Source organism: Rhinoderma darwinii, chromosome 2, assembly GCF_050947455.1.
Source record: "Rhinoderma darwinii isolate aRhiDar2 chromosome 2, aRhiDar2.hap1, whole genome shotgun sequence".
Lineage (NCBI taxonomy): Eukaryota > Metazoa > Chordata > Amphibia > Anura > Rhinodermatidae > Rhinoderma > Rhinoderma darwinii.
Window position 1 is genome coordinate 316,924,685 of NC_134688.1, and position 17,122 is coordinate 316,941,806.

The 17,122-nt window shown below is 41.9% G+C and overlaps 1 protein-coding gene across 1 annotated transcript in view; it reads right to left on the reverse strand.

The window, feature by feature from the left end:
* Positions 1–1,429: 1,429 nt before the first annotated feature.
* SPDEF (SAM pointed domain containing ETS transcription factor) overlaps positions 1,430–17,122 on the reverse strand; it is a 50,544-nt gene continuing 34,851 nt past the window's right edge. Inside the window, exon 5 of the mRNA XM_075850638.1 lies at positions 1,430–2,666. Within this exon, the coding sequence (XP_075706753.1) occupies positions 2,488–2,666 (179 nt within the window). The 3' untranslated portion in view covers positions 1,430–2,487. The remainder of the gene's footprint in view (positions 2,667–17,122) is intronic.

Here is a 17,122-nt window from a genome sequence, read left to right on the forward strand (position 1 = left end):
CCCCGTAGATTGTGCCATATAGCACCCCCATAGATTATGCCATACAGCCCCCCCTGTAGATTATCCCATACAGCCCCCTGTAGATTATGCCATAAAGCCCCCCCTGTAGATAGTGGCACACAGCCCCATGTAGATAGTGCCCCCACATTCCCCTTGTAGATAGTGCCCTCCACCTCCCCCTTATAGATATTGCCATACAGCCCCCACCTCCCCTTTGTAGACTGTGCCATAAAGCACCCAATTCCCACTGTGGACAGTGTCCCCCAACTCCCATTGTAGATAGTGCCATACAGCCCCCACCTCCCTCTTGTAGACAGTGCCCCTACCACCCCCTTACCGACAGTTTCCCCCACCTCCCCCTTGCAGACGGTTCTCCTACTTACCTCTTGCAGATAGGGCCCCCCACCTCCTCCTTGTAAACAGTGCCCCCACCTCCCCCTTGCAAACAGTGCCCCCCTCCCCTTGCAAACATTGCCCCATCTACCCCTTGTAGATAGTGACACCAACCTCCCCCCTGTAGAGGGTGCCCCCACCTCTCCTTGTAGACAGTGCCCCCCACCTCCCCCTTGTAGACAGCACCATACAGCTTCCCACCTCCTTCTTGTAGACAATGCCATACTGCCCCCACCTCTCCCTTGTAGACAGTGCCCCCCACCTCCCCTTGTATAGTGCCAAACAACCCCCCACCTCCCCCTTGTAGACAGTGCCCCCACATTCCCTTACCGACAGTTCCCCCCACCTCCCCCTTGCAAACAGTGCCCCCACCTCCCCCTTTTAGACAGTTCAACACAGCCCTCCCCCTCCTGCTTGTAGACAGTGCCCCCCCAAAGAAAAACGAAAAAATTTTACTCACGTAGGACCCGTCCCCACAATGAACGGAGCTGCTCCACAATTCCGACGGGATCCTTGCATAGGCCGGCGTGATCCAGCGACATCACGCAAGCCTGCGCAGGAATTCTGTCCCTGCGGTTGCTAGCGGCGCCACCGGGCATGGGGGGGTTTCGTGTGGGGGTAGTGGTATAGGCCCCCCTCATGTCATGGGTCCTGCAGCTATGGCTGCTACGGCGGTAGTTACGCCACTGCATCTAGCTATATGCCATAACTTACGTTGGGAAAATCTCCTTTAAGTTCTGTTTACACAAAGTGATTGCCGATAAGCAATCAGAACTTGACCTGCGGTGTGGATTTTTCAATGTAAAACGGTGAAATTCGATCCAAATTGCATGTTAAACATGAAGATTTTGCAGCGGACATGCAGCAAATTTTGCAGCTAAGTGTGGACCCTGCCTTATAATTTTAAGACCTCTGTTGACACATAAATTATTGTATGCACCGTGGTTGTGTTACTCATTTTAATAGGCAACTATTGTCAAGACCACTATTATGTTTTGCATTTGAAGCAACATCACTGCCAACGATACACAGGTTTTATTATGTTTAACTAATCATGTACAGAATAAACATAACATTGTACAATGATTGGTTTAGGTTATGCATTTAGAGGTAAATATAGAAATAGGTGGCTGTCTACTGCTGTGTGTAGTCCAGGAGGCAGAGAATACCGGTGCCCAAATAGTCAGTGAAAGTGACAAATAAATCTCGAAATTTGGTCATCGTTAAAATGTATTGTGTAGCTGTCAGATTACGTGTCATGAAAGCTGCTCATTAACTTAGATAAAATGTTGCAATAATGGCAAATTATAATTGGTCTGGACCAATGGTTGAGTCAATGCACACAGGAGAAAGTACACGTATTGGCAGTGTGTAGGTATTGTGCTGTGCGACCAAGAACCACGTGATTAAAATCACACGCTTGAGCCGCAACACAGAGCGGTTGAACAGGGTTTTAGGGGCCCCGTTCTAGAGATAGGAGCGGGTCCCAGATGTGGGACCCGCATCTATCCAACACTTATGACATATCCTGGGGATATGTCATAAATGTCTCTGATGGGAAAACCCCTTTAATAGGTTATATTACTACAATAAATAATGCTTATAAAACATATTACTTCATAGAGTTGTAAGGACTGACAAACATTCATTTACATCAAGCTAAAATTGTGTTTTCTTATTTTAATATATATGTTTGCAATGATTTTGGTCACTCTGTTCTGTTTCTCCCCACCTCCCATTGTCCTGTAAGGTCATTGAGTCCAGTAGGTCTCACATCAGTGAGTACCTCTAAAGCAAGTGGGTAGAGAAGAAAACTGAGTAACTGCAGTTTAGAGTTTCCTGTGTCGGTTAATGTCTCTTGAAGCATGACATTCAATCAGCATGTGTGTGATGTGCACCAGGGCTTGATCACTTTGGCAAAGAGCAGAACTCATTGCTATTTTTCTAAAAAAAAAAAAAAAGATCTGTAGAATATAGTCTCTACAAGAATGTACCTGTTCTTCTAGTTGCTCAGCACACAGTTTTTTTTTTCTTTCTGCCTTTTAATTATTTTAGTATTCCTTATCTTCTTTTAAATCCCTGTATGTGTAGACTTTATAATGGTTGTACAAACTGATAGACAAGGCGTTGAGATACGTCAGGCTTACGGATGATGCCTTTTTTGTAGTACTGTCGAATAGAACGGCTTAGTTTATCATAGTTCATTGCTGGGCGGTTCTTTCGGATTCCCCAAAGGCGTGCAACTTGAGCAGAATCTTCAATTTTAAAGATACCTGAGAAAATAGTAGATTGACAATATGAAATGGGATATAAGAAAATAAAATTTAAAGAGACCAGTTTATTTTGTCAACTTAAATGTTTATAGTTTCTCTTAAACCTCATGCATACAGCCATATCACTGATCTATGTGGTAAGGATCTGTAATACCCTCCCTAGAAATCTATAAGTCCATACTATAAAAATGTGGCACGTTCCATCGAATGCTTTATAGCGTTGTTCTCCACTAGAAGCATGCTTCCAGGTATGAATACTGTACCTCATTGAGGAACCGTATGGCGGCATTTAAAGTGGACCCATAGGCATTCTGTATGTTGTCGTAAGGGAGTCTATGCACATGGCATTGCCGTACACATGAGCCCTTAATAAACCAATTCAATTTATTTTACTACAGTGAATTCTTATATAGTTTGTAACTACATAAATCTGCCCCTCATGTTCAGCAGTTCATATTATAAGCCCCATCACACCTTGAAAAAAAGCATAGTCCAAAGTTTGCTTTAGGCCTTTGTAATGAAAGTGATTGTTTTTTGAGTAAGGCCAATAACCATGTTTTAGCCAGTTATGTACAGAAAATAAACTCATGAAATTATCCAGACTGGGCAGAAATTTTATTGCAGTTCTGAATGTATTTTGCGATGTTTTTTTTTAATTTTATGTCCGATTGGGGGGGGAAGATTTATTAATAGGTATTAGCCAGTCTTAGTAAATCTACCTTATAGAGCAACATTTGACACCTAGGCCTGGTCTCTGCAACTTCTAAAGATGGGCAAATGGAAAACTCCTCATTCTGGACTAATGGATCATAAAGAGGTGAATAAAGGGACAATTACTCATTTAATATTTATGGTCCTTTCCCCTTTATCAACTCACTGTCATTTACGGTTTACCTCATTTGTCTAATGACTGGTGGGCAGCTCTGGAAACCTGACCCAAGGACTAAATGTATGACTTGTATAATAGAAAGTGGTTCACATTGTGGAGGTCAATTCCAAGTCTGAGGTTTACTTTCTTTCCTACCATCAAATAAATATAAGATACTCAAAGAAATGCAAAACAATCAAAACAATATTTAGAGTGCGTTAACCCTTTGACTGCTGGAGAGCAGTGTGTATGTTGGGAACCTATCTAGACAGAACTCGTTATATGGTTGCAGCGAGTTGTATTTCCTGGCTGTGTGGACTGCGTTTGGGTGCGATTTATGCTAAATTTTCAACCTAAGGTAAAGGAGAGGGCAAGATTAAGTGAGTGGAAACAGATTTACCCCCTACAGTTGCACGCACGTCACATGCTGAAAAGGTGTGCACGAGACAGTCTTGTTCTCTCAATGAAGATTTGGTGCAGTTTTGAATGAATCTCTGTAGGACTTTAATCTCTCCTATTTCTGCATGCAAAACGTCACCGAAATTCCGTTACCAATTTAACCCTCTCACAGCACCCACATTAATTTTCAGGTAATCCCTTCACTGCCAGGTTTTTTTAAATAATATCTGCACCTCTAATAGCCAGGACAATTTTCACACTTTTGACATGTACAGTTAAAACCTAAATAACAAACTGTAAAAATGATTTTAAACCCCATACCTATCTATTTTCTGAAAGTAAACACCTGGCACATTGTCAAAATGCCATTCAACACTTTAGACACACATGCACCATCAAGCAATTTTTTGTCAAAGTGTATTTTTTTTAAAAATGCATAAAAATTTGTATTTGTGGCTAAAAGCACAAAAATTAGATGCACCACACATCCTAAAAATAAAAGCTCAATATGTGCATAGTTAATTCAAACAATTTATGCTTATGTCTATATGCACATATCTTCAGAAAATCACCGGAATTTATGAGAACTGAAATGTATTTTTAATATGGAAATGTAAAAAAAAAAGTAACAGCCTATACATTACACACCTTAAAAAAGTGAGTACAACACCAACCCTATATCTTTCTTGAAAGCAGACAATCTGATTGTAGTCTTGATGAACTGTTGGAAACCATGTCCACCTTCAAGTAATTTTGACAAACAGGAATGATTCTTTTAGGGTTAGGGTATGTGCACACGCTAGCTTCCTTTTACGTCTGAAAAGACAGACTCTTTTCAGGAGAAAAACAGCTGCGTCGTTTCAGACGTAAATGCTCCTCCTCGTAATATACGAGGCGTCTTTGACGCCCGTAATCTTGAGCTGCTCTTCATTGACTTCAATGAAGAACGGCTCAAATTACGTTGCAAAGAAGTGTCCTGCACTTCTTTGCCGAGGCAGTCAATTTACACGTCGTCGTTTGACAGCTGTCAAACGACGACGCGTAAATTACTCTGGTCGTCGGCACAGTACGTCGGCAAACCCATTCAAATGGATGGGCAGATGTTTGCCGACGTATTGGAGCCCTATTTTCAGACATAAAACGAGGCATAATACGCCTCGTTTACGTCTGAAAATAGGTCGTGTGTACCCAGCCTAAGGCCACATGGTTCAGTCACGGTGCGTTTATGTTGCGTTTTTAACCCTTTCAAGACCGAGCTCATTTTGACCTTCATGACCAGCCCCATTTTCTCAAATCTGACATGTGTCAATTTATGTGTTAATAACTCTGGAATGCTTTTGCCTATCCAAGCGATTCTGAGATTGTTTTCTCGTGACATATTGTACTTTATGGTAGTGGAAAAATTTGGTCAATAAATTCATTGCTTATTTGTGAAAAACACCAAAATGTAGAGAAAATTTGCAAAAATTATGATTTCTCATTTTAAATGTATCTGCTTGTAAAACAGATAGTAATACCACACAAAATAGTTACTATTTTATATATTCCATATGTCTACTTTATATTTGCATAGTTTTTTGAACATTATTTTATTTTTCTAGGACGTTACAACGTTTAGAACTTTAGCAGCATTTTCTCACATTTTCAAGAAAATTTCAAAAGGCTATTTTTACAGGGACCAGTTCAGTTCTAAAGCGGCTTTGAGGGCCTTATGTACTAGATAGACCCCATAAATCACCCCATATTAAAAACTGCACCCCTCAAAGTATTCAAAATAGCATTCAGAAAGTTTCTTTACCCATTAGGCGCTTCACAGGAATTAAAGCAAAGTAGAGGTGAAATTTACAAATTTTATTTTTTTTGCTGTTAAATACTTTTGTGTCAAAAAAGACAAAAGTATAATAGGTGTGATACCTTTATTGGCTAACCATAAAAGTTCTATATGCAAGCTTTCAGAGCGCAGAGGCTCCTTCTTCAGGCGTTTTACAAATGAATGACTTAGAAAAAAGCACAACGTTTAGATGTTACACAAAGACAATTAGTACATGAAGTGACATATCATTAAGATAAGCCGGGGCAATAAAACTTAGGTTATAGGGGTGATGACTTAGGAGTTAAGGCATCTGGAGTCAGTCTGATGGGGGACGTGACGTGTGTCCATGTAGTGGCTCATAAATCCTGGTGTTAGATTGAGGCCTTGTGTCAATGACTGGAATTTTATCATCATCTTGAATTCCCAAATTTTTCTTTCTCTGTTGTTTTTAAAATGACCCTTCAGAATGAGAACCTTTAAATCTGCCAAACTGTGATCAGGTCCAGAGAAATTTTTTCCCACGGGTGTATCCACCTCCTGTTTTATTGTATGTCTGTGAAGATTCATCCTGGTTTGTAGTTTTTGTATTGTTTCTCCAATGTAGATTCCTTTATTGATGCACCTTGTACACAAGGATCATGTCAACTACATTGGAGGATGTACAGGAGAACGTGCCAGTGATTTTATAGTCCTGCTGCGTGTTTGGTATCTGGATGGTGTTTGATGACCAGATGTTGGTACAGGTCTTGCATTTTCTACTGTTGCAAGGAAAAGTGCCAGTCTCTGATGGTGGTGAGAGGGCACTTCTGACCAGGATATTCCTTAGGTTTGGTGGAATATCCTGGTCAGAAGTGCCCTCTCACCACCATCAGAGACTGGCACTTTTCCTTGCAACAGTAGAAAATGCAAGACCTGTACCAACATCTGGTCATCAAACACCATCCAGATACCAAACACGCAGCAGGACTATAAAATCACTGGCACGTTCTCCTGTACATCCTCCAATGTAGTTTACATGATCCTGTGTACAAGGTGCATCAATAAAGGAATCTACATTGGAGAAACAATACAAAAACTACAAACCAGGATGAATCTTCACAGACATACAATAAAACAGGAGGTGGATACACCCGTGGGAAAACATTTCTCTGGACCTGATCACAGTTTGGCAGATTTAAAGGTACTCATTCTGAAGGGTCATTTTAAAAACAACAGAGAAAGAAAAATTTGGGAATTCAAGATGATGATAAAATTCCAGTCATTGACACAAGGCCTCAATCTAACACCAGGATTTATGAGCCACTACATGGACACATGTCACGTCCCCCATCAGACTGACTCCAGATGCCTTAACTCCTAAGTCATCACCCCTATAACCTAAGTTTTATTGCCCCGGCTTATCTTAATGATATGTCACTTCATGTACTAATCGTCTTTGTGTAAAACGTTGTGCTTTTTTCTAAGTCATTCATTTGTAAAACGCCTGAAGAAGAGGCCTCTGCACTCTGAAAGCTTGCATATAGAACTTTTATGGTTAGCCAATAAAGGTATCACACCTATTATACTTTTGTCTTTTTTGACACAAAAGTATTTAACATTTCATATTGTCTCTGGCTAACATGGTACTACACTATTTTTTACTGTATTTTTTTTGCTGAAATTCATTTGTAATACATTTTTTTCTGTAACACAGAAGGTTTTACCCGAGAAATGCAACTCAATATTTATTGCCCAGATTCTGCAGTTTTTAGAAATATCCCACACGTGGCTCTAGTGTGATAATGGACTGAAACACAGGCCTCAGAAGCAAAGTAGCACCTAGTGGATTTTGGGGCCTCCTTTTTTTAGAATATATTTTAGACACCATGTCAGGTTTGAAGAGGTCTTGTGGTACCTAAACAGTGGAAATCCTCCAAAAGTGAGACGGTTTTGGAAACTACACACCTCAAGGAATTTATCTAGGGGTACAGTTAGGGTATGTTCACACGGCCAAATTTCAGACGTATACGAGGCGTATTTTGCCTCGTTTTAGGTCTGGAAATACGTCTCAAATACGTCGGCAAACATCTGCCCATTCATTTGAATGGGTTTGCCGACGTACTGTGCAGACGACCTGTTATTTACGCGTCGTCGTTTGACAGCTGTCAAACGACGACGCGTAAAAATACAGCCTCGTCAAAAGAAGTGCAGGACACTTCTTTGGACGTTTTTGGAGCTGTTTTCTCATAGACTCCAATGAAAACAGCTCCAAAAACGGACGTAAAAAACGCCGCGAAAACGGCGTGAAAACGCCGCGAAAAATGCGAGTTGGTAAAAAAACGTCTGAAAAGCAGGATCTGTTTTCCCTTGAAAACAGCTCTGGATTTTCAGACGTTTTTGTTGACTACGTGTGAACATACCCTTAGCATCTTGACCCCACAGGTATTTTGCTATATTTATTGGAGTTTGTCTGTGAAAGTGAAAATCTACTTTTTTTCTGAAAAAATATAAAAAATAATAATATTTGCAAGGAATAAAGATTAAAAAGCACCCCAGAACTTGTAAAGCTACTTCTCCCGATTACGCCAATACCCCATATGTGGTACTAAACTGCTGTTTGGACCCACGGCAGAGCTCAGAAGGGAAGGAGCGCCATTTGGATTTTGAAGCGCAGATTTTGCTGGATTGGTTTTCAGTGCTATGTCGCGTTTGCAACGCCCTGGAGTAAGCAAAACAGTGGAATCCCCCCAAAACTGACCCCATTTTGAAGACTACACCCCTCAAGGAATTGTTCATGGGGTATAGTTAGCATTTTGACCCCACAGTTTTTTTGCTGAATTTAGTGGAATTAGGCCGTGAAAATGAATATCTACTTTTTTCTGAAAAAACATAGAAATGTTTAATTTTTACAATGAATAAAGGAGAAAAATTACCCCAAAATTTGTAAAGCAATTTGTCCTGATTACAGCAATACGCCATATGTGGTAATAAACTGCTGTTTGGACCCACGGCAGGACTCAGGAGGGAAGGAACAATATTTGGCTTTTGGAGCTCAAATTTAGCTGGAATGGTTTTCGGGTGTCATGTCGCATATGCAAAGCCCCTGAGGTACCAAAACAGTGGAAACCTCCCAAAAGTCCCTTTAGGGGACTGGAACGAGCGATCATTAGGTCGCTGGTACAATACACTGCAGTACTAATGTATTGCAGTATAATGTCATTTTACAGGCTCCTGTAACAGCGCGATCTCTGTTCCTGTCCGTTAGTCCCGGGTGTCAGCTGTAATACACAGCTGACAGCTGCAGAATATGGAGCGGGCGCAGCGCGTGAGCCCGCTCCATATATAACCCCTCGCACCACGACATGCTATTAAGTCGTGGTGCGCCAAGGCGTTAATGCGCAGCGGATGGTGCAAAGTGAAAATTACAATTTTCCACTGATATGCCATTTTAATGCACAATATATTGTGCCCAGTTTGTGCCACTGAAGACAAATACCTCATACAATGTTGAGCGGGTTCTCCCGGATATAAAATGTCATATATGTGGACGTAAGCTGGTGCTTGGGCACGCTGTGGGGCTCAGAAGGGAGGGAACACCATTTGGCTTTTGGAGCGCAGATTTTGCTTGGTAACTGTTCTGTTTGGGGTTTTGCTGGTATTTCAGTTTATGATGTGGGGGTATGTGTAAATTGGGCAGAGTACATCAGGGCATAATAAGAGGGTATAATAATGGGGTACATAAATAATAATCCGCAGATATGTGGCCAGTGTTGCACTTGTATTATAAATGGCGCCCGATCTTATCCGCTTTTGGAACACTCTGCACATTTTGCATCGCCATATTCTGAGAGCCAGAACTTTTTTATTTTTTCTCCAACGGAGCTGCATGAGTGCTTATTTGTTGCGGGACAATCTCTACTTTTCATTGGTACCATTTTAGGATACATGCGATTTATTTTTATCACTTTTTAGTAGATTTTTTTGGAAGCAAAGTGACAAAGAAACAAATTCTGACAATGTTTTTTGTATTTTTTTTTTTTACAGTATTCACCGTGCGGTATTAATGACATTTTACTTTATTCTGCGTGTCGGTACGATTACGGCGATACCATATGTATATAGGTTTTTTATGTTTTGTGGCGATTGCGCAATAAAATCACTTTGATAAAATTATTTATTTTTTGTGTCACCATATTCTGAGAGCCATAATTTTATATTTTTCCGTCAAAAAAGCGGTGTAAGGGCTTGTTTTTTGCGGGTTGTAGTTTTTATTGGTACTATTTTGGGGTACATGCGACTTTTTGATCACTTTTTATTCTATATTTTGGGAGAGTTGATGACCAAAAAAAAGTGATTCTGACATTGTTTTTTAATAATTTTTTTTGCGGTGTTCACCGTGCGGGAAAAATAATATTATAGTTTTATAGTTTGGGTCGTTACGAACGTGGTGATACCAAATATGTGTACTTTTTTTAACATTTTCATTTTTTTCCTATAATAGACTTATTATAGGAAAAAAAGCATTATTTTTTTTTTGTAACTTTTATAACTTGTTTTTACACTTTTATAAAACATTTTTATTACTTTATTTTTTACTTTTTACTTGTTTTACTTGAAGCCTGGCAGCACTGATCGCTGCTATAATACATTACACTACTTAGGTAGTGTAACGTATTATAAACTGTCAGTGTGACGCTGAGAGTCACACTGAAAGGAAGCTTATGAGGAGCGGCCTCCGGCTGGTTCTCATAGGCTGCTGTGCATGGCAGACCCGGGGGCTGTTATATGGCCCCCGGTTCTGCCTTATAACCGACTGCAGCACCTGCAATCGGTCCCCGGGAAAGTTTGTTGTAGCAACAAACTTTCCAGTTTGTTACAGCAACAAACTTTCCAGTTCGTTGCTACAACACACTTTCCCTGCGATCACATGACCGGGACCTGAACTAATCAGGTCCCGATCATATCTCCGGGAACAGAGGTAGGTGATAACAGCGCGATCCGGGTGTCAGCGCTACTCTGAGACACCCGGATCGCGCTTTTAACACCCACCGTGAATTCACGTCGGCACTGCACAAGTGCCGACGTGAATATACAGTGGGCGGTCGGGAAGCGGTTAAACTGCAGCAAGTCATTTTTCAATAGAAGTCAATGGGGAAATTTGTGTTATAAGACAGACGGCTGCTATTATATTACAATGTGTTTTTTGTGCAGTTAACTGCATCTTCATAATATCCGACCGCATGGAGTTAATGACCGCGCTGCAAAAGTTGTTGCTGAACTGCTTGTGTTTTTTCTAACAGTTCTGCAATGCATTGTAATGAACTATATACAGGCAGCACTTAAACTTCAACATGGGTGAAAACTATGTCCATCAATTATTTCCTTTAACCCCTTCCCACCGCAGCCCTTATTCAGATTTTCATTTTAGTTTTTTCCTCCCCACCGCCATAACGTCTTTATTTTTCCGTCGATATAGTACTATGAGGGCCTGATTTTTGCGGGACGAGTTGTAGTTTATCGTAGCACCATTTATTTTGCCATATAATGCACTAGGAAACGGGAAAAAAATTATTTGTGGGGTAGAAAATAAAAAAACAGCGATTGCTCCATGGTTTTTTGCGCACCGTTTTTACGGAATTCACTGTGCAATTACAACAACATGTTAACTTTATTGTGTGGGTCAATACGATTACGGTGATACCAAATATATATAGTTTTTTCTATATTTTACTACTTTTACAAGTAAAAGCCTAGGTGTAAAAAATAAAATTTATTTTGTGTCACCAAATTCCGAGAGCCATAACTTTTTTATTTTTCCGTGGATTAAGTGGTATGAGGGCTTATTTTTTGTGGGATAAGCTGTAGTTTTTAATAATACCATTTTGGTGTACAAGCGACGGTTTGATCACTTTTTATTTCATTTTTTGTGGGAGATTAGGTGACCAAAAAATAGAGATTCTGGCGTTTCCAATTTTTTTTTACGGCGTTCACCGTGCGGGTTAAATAATGATATATTTTAATAGTTCAGACTTTTACGGATGCGGCGATACCAATTATGTTTATTTTTTTTATTTTTTACTATGCTCTAGGGGGAAAATGGGAAAAGGTATTTTTTTTTAACTTTTAATATATTTTTTAACACAAAAAAACAACTTTATTTAACTAATTTTTACTTTTTTTTATTAGTCCACCTAGGGGACTTCAACCAGTGATCGTTAGATCGCTTGCACGATATACTGCAATACTAATGTATTGCAGTATATCGTGATTCTGATAGGCATCTATTAAGCCCTGCCGGAGGTGCACAAAGATGGCGGACCTGGGGGCCTTCATTAGGCCCCCAACAGCCATTGCAACCACAGCGCGATGAGATGTTAGTGGGGGTCGCCCCCCTCTTTTTAAAGATTTAAATGCTGTGGTCGCTATTGACCGCAGCATTTAACAAGTTAAACGAGTGGGATCGCGATGCCGCTCGTTACTCTGAAGTGTCGGCTGTAACAAACAGCCGACACCCGCATCGTATGGAGCGAGTTCACTCCATGAGCCCACTCCATACTTCCCCCACCCGACTTTGGCGTATGGATACGTCAAATGTCGGGAAGGGGTTAAAAAACACAACAGAACTGCAGCATTACAGAGAAAAAAACCAACTAATATGTTCACCCCCCAAAAAAAAATGCTTGTGCGTGCGTGTAAGTATTTGATCCCTTGCTGATTTTGTAAGTTTGCCCACTGTCAAAGTCATGAACAGTCTAGAATTTTTAGGCTAGGTTAATTTTACCAGTGAGAGATAGATTATATTAAAAAAAAAAAAGAAAATCACATAGTCAAAATTATATATATTTATTTGCATTGTGCAAAGAGAAATAAGTATTTGATCCCCTACCAACCATTAAGAGTTCAGCCTCCTCCAGACCAGTTACACACTCCAAATCAACTTGGTGCCTGCATTAAAGACAGCTGTCTTAAATGGTCACCTGTATAAAAGACTCCTGTCCACAGACTCAATTAATCATTCTGACTCTAACCTCTACAACATGGGCAAGACCAAAGAGCTTTCTAAGGGTGTCAGGGACAAGATCATAGACCTGCACAAGGCTGGAATGGGCTACAAAACCATAAGTAAGTCGCTGGGTGAGAAGGAGACAACTGTTGGTGCAATAGTAAGAAAATGGAAGACATACAAAATGACTGTCAATCGACATCGATCTGGGGCTCCATGCAAAATCTCACCTAGTGGGGTATCCTTGATCCTGAGGAAGGTGAGAGCTCAGCCGGAAACTACACGGGGGGAACTTGTTAATGATCTCAAGGCAGCTGGGACCACAGTCACCAAGAAAACCATTGGTAACACATTACGCCGTAATGGATTAAAATCCTGCAGTGCCCGCAAGGTCCCCCTGCTCAAGAAGGCACATGTACAGGCCCGTCTGAAGTTTGCAAATGAACATGTGGATGATTCTGAGAGTGATTGGGAGAAGGTGCTGTGGTCAGATGAGACTAAAATTGAGCTTTTTGGCATTAACTCAACTAGCCGTGTTTGGAGGAAGAGAAATGCTGCCTATGACCCAAAGAACACCGTCCCCACTGTCAAGCATGGAGGGGGAAACATTATGTTTTGGGGGTGTTTCTCTGCTAAGGGCACAGGACTACTTCACCGCATCAATGGGAGAATGGATGGAGCCATGTACCGTCAAATCCTGAGTGACAACCTCCTTCTCTCCACCAGGACATTAAAAATGGCTCGTGGCTGGGTCTTCCAGCACGACAATGACCCGAAACATACAGCCAAGGCAACAAAGGAGTGGCTCAAAAAGAAGCACATTAAGGTCATGGAGTGGCCTAGCCAGTCTCCAGACCTTAATCCCATCGAAAACTTATGGAGGGAGCTGAAGATCCGAGTTGACAAGCGACAGCCTCGAAATCTTAATGATTTACAGATGATCTGCAAAGAGGAGTGGGCCAAAATTCTATCTAACATGTGTGCAAACCTCATTATCAACTACAAAAAACGTCTGACTGCTGTGCTTGCCAACAAGGGTTTTGCCACCAAGTATTAAGTCTGGTTTGCCAAAGGGATCAAATACTTATTTCTTTGTGCACAATGCAAATAAATATATATAATTTTGACTATGTGATTTTCTTTTATTTTTATTTATATAATCTATCTCTCACTTGTAAAATTAACCTAGCCTAGAAATTCTAGACTGTTCATGTCTTTGACAGTGGGCAAACTTACAAAATCAGCAAGGGATCAAATACTTATTTCCTTCACTGTATATATATGAGACAGCATATCTATAGCACTATGACCCTATAGCAATGGATTGTGGCTCAGCAGACAGTATCACACATGATAGGATTAGATATAGGGCCCAGCTCGCTGACATTGTAGCTCCATCGCTCGACCCAGGAAGGGTAAGAATAATAATTATTTAGCGTTTTTATGTGTTACAATTTTTTTTTGGTGCATTTGGCTTTTTGATTCTCAATAAAATGGTTAAAGAGGGTTGTGTGTGTCTTTTTTTATTTCAATAAAATATTTTTTCTATGTCCTTGGATTTTTTATAAACTTTATTACTATCGCGGAATTAATGGCCACTGGCCGATTGACAGCGTCCATTACTAAGGTTTGGGCTAAGTGTTAGCTGGTGAAAAGGCTAACATTAACTCCCATTATTATCCCGGTTCCCACCGCCATCAGGGGACAGGGAAGAGCTGGGTACGATCCAGCTCTTCCGGCAGCTGCAGGCTGGTATTATTAGGCTAGGAAAGTGACCTGTCCGACTCTCGTATTGCTAGGCTGCTGCTGGTATGTTGTATCTGGCTGGTTATGAAAAATGGGGGGCACCACACGACGTTTAATACATTTAAAAAATAAAAATGATGTGGGATCCCCCCATTTTTGATAACCAGACAGATACAACACAGCAGCAGGCTAGCATTACGAATGTGGGAAGGGCCAATGTTTCTTGCCTTTCCCAGCCTAATAATACCAGCCTGCGGCCGCCCCAGTACCCGGCCATCACTGCAGATGGTCGGATACTGGATGGTACCCAGCTCTTCCCGGTAACCTTTGGTGGTGGTGGGTACCGGGGTAATAATGGGGGTTAATGTTAGCCTCTGCACCGGCTAACACTAAGCCCCGTCTTAGCAATAGACGCTGTCAATCAGCCATATCAGTCAATCAGACATAGAAAAAATATATTTTATTAAAAACCCCCCTTCATTTGGTAGGCTTAGTTACAGGGCCCATGTGTGATCCTGCCGTTGGACCCTGTATCTAAGCCTACCACATGTTAGGCTTAGATACAGTGCCAAAGCCGACAGTAATCTTATACTGTATAAGATTACTGTCTGCTGCGGTCCTGTATCTAAGCCTGTGTTGTGGTAAGATTAGATACATGGTCCAACAGATCGTATCACACATGAGCCCTGTATCTAAGCCCATGTGTGATGCTGTCTGTTGGACCATGTATCTAAGCTTACCACAAGGCAGGCTTAGATACAGGACCCCAGCAAGCAGTAATGATTTTACACTTACACAGCTATTCAGCAGATGTCCCGACACCATCCAGCGTTGTGACGTCATGCGCTGCCCAAAGCATCATGATGCAAGAAAACGTCAGGACTTCCGCTACGCTCTGGAAGGAGGGTAAGTATTTGTGTCGTTACTATAGTTTTATGACGAAGGCCCCAGTTACTATAGTAAGTTTCTATAGATGCGCTGTGACGGCCGCGGCCCGGTCGCAATCGCGACCGCTGCAACCCCTGTAGCGGCAGTCACCTGGGGATCCGGGGCACCTGGCCAAAGATCTGGGGCTTGGGCCCCAGTGCTAGCGAAACCCCTGATCAGAACCAAGATCTGTACATATATACAACACCAGAACCAAGATCCGTACATATATACAGCACCAGAACCATGCTCAGTATATAAATACAGTACCAGAACCAAGCTCAATACATATATACAACAACTGAACCAAGCTCAGTACATATATACAGCACCAGAACCAAGCTCAGTACATATATACAAAACACCAGAACAAAGATCAGTACATAAATACAGCACCAGCACAAATACAGATCAATTCACTGCAACCCCTGCCATATAGATGGAATGGCGCAAAACTACAGCTCCCGAACAATGGTAAGGATATGCTGGAGGTTGCTGTTTCACAAAAAAAGACCATATCACCCATCATCTCGCTGCAGATCATACAGTGACTACAGCATGGATTAGAGGCAGAATAAACATTTACATTAAGTGACTTACAGGTGACTGAGATTCTAGTTGTTCTTTTTCTCTTTTTCTTCTCCAACCAGTCCAAACCTCTATGATGACTTCTCCTGGCCACAGCCCATTTCTACAGTTTGATGCTCAGATGTCTTCAGCTTCTCACTTTTCAAAATTTCTGCACCTATACATGAAGATAAAAAATTCTCATGTGCCACACACTACGCCCCTAAATATAATAGCGCCATACACTGCACCTTTGATTATAATAGCGCCATACACTGTGCCCCTGATTTTAATAGCACCATACACTTTGTCCCACAGACAGTGCCCCTGTAGCTAGTGCCCGCATAGAGCCCTGTGTGGATAGTGCCCCTCTTATAGAGCCCCCTGTAGACAGTGCCCCACAAAGAGCCCCCTGTAGGCAGTGCCCCACATAGAGCCCCCTGTAGACAGTGCCCCACATAGAGCCCCCCATAGACAGTGCCCCACAGAGCCCCCTGTAGACAGTGCCTAACATGGAGCACCCTGTAGACAGTGCCCCACATGGAGCCCCGTGTAGACAGTGCCCTACATATAGTGCCCCTATAGGGCCTCCTGTAGATGCTGCCCTCTTACAGCCCCATGTAGAAAGTGGCCCCCAGAGCCCATGTAAGTGCCCCCATAGAGCCCCTGTAGATAGTGCGCCCCATAGAGTCCCCTGTAGATAGTGCCCCCATAGAGCCCCCTGTAGAAAGTGCCCCCCATAGAGCCCCCTATAGATAGTACCCTACATAGATCCCCCTGTAAATAGTGGTCCCCATAGAACCCCCTGTAGATAGTGCCCTACTTAGATCCCCCTGCAGATAGTGGGGCCCCATAGATTCCCATGTAGATAGTAGCTCCTGTAGATAGTGCCCCTCATACAGCCCCCTGTAGTTAGTAACCCACATATAGCACCTGCTGTAGATAATGCCCCACATATAGCCCCCCTTGCAGATAGTGCCCCACATTTAGCTCCCCTGTAGATAGTGCCCTACATATAGCCCCCTGTAGTTAGTGCCCTACACATAGCCCCCCAGTAGTTAGCACCCCACATATAGCCCCCTGTATATAGTGCCCCATATATAGCACCCCTGTAGATAGTGCCCCACATATATTCCCCTGTAGATTGTGCCCCA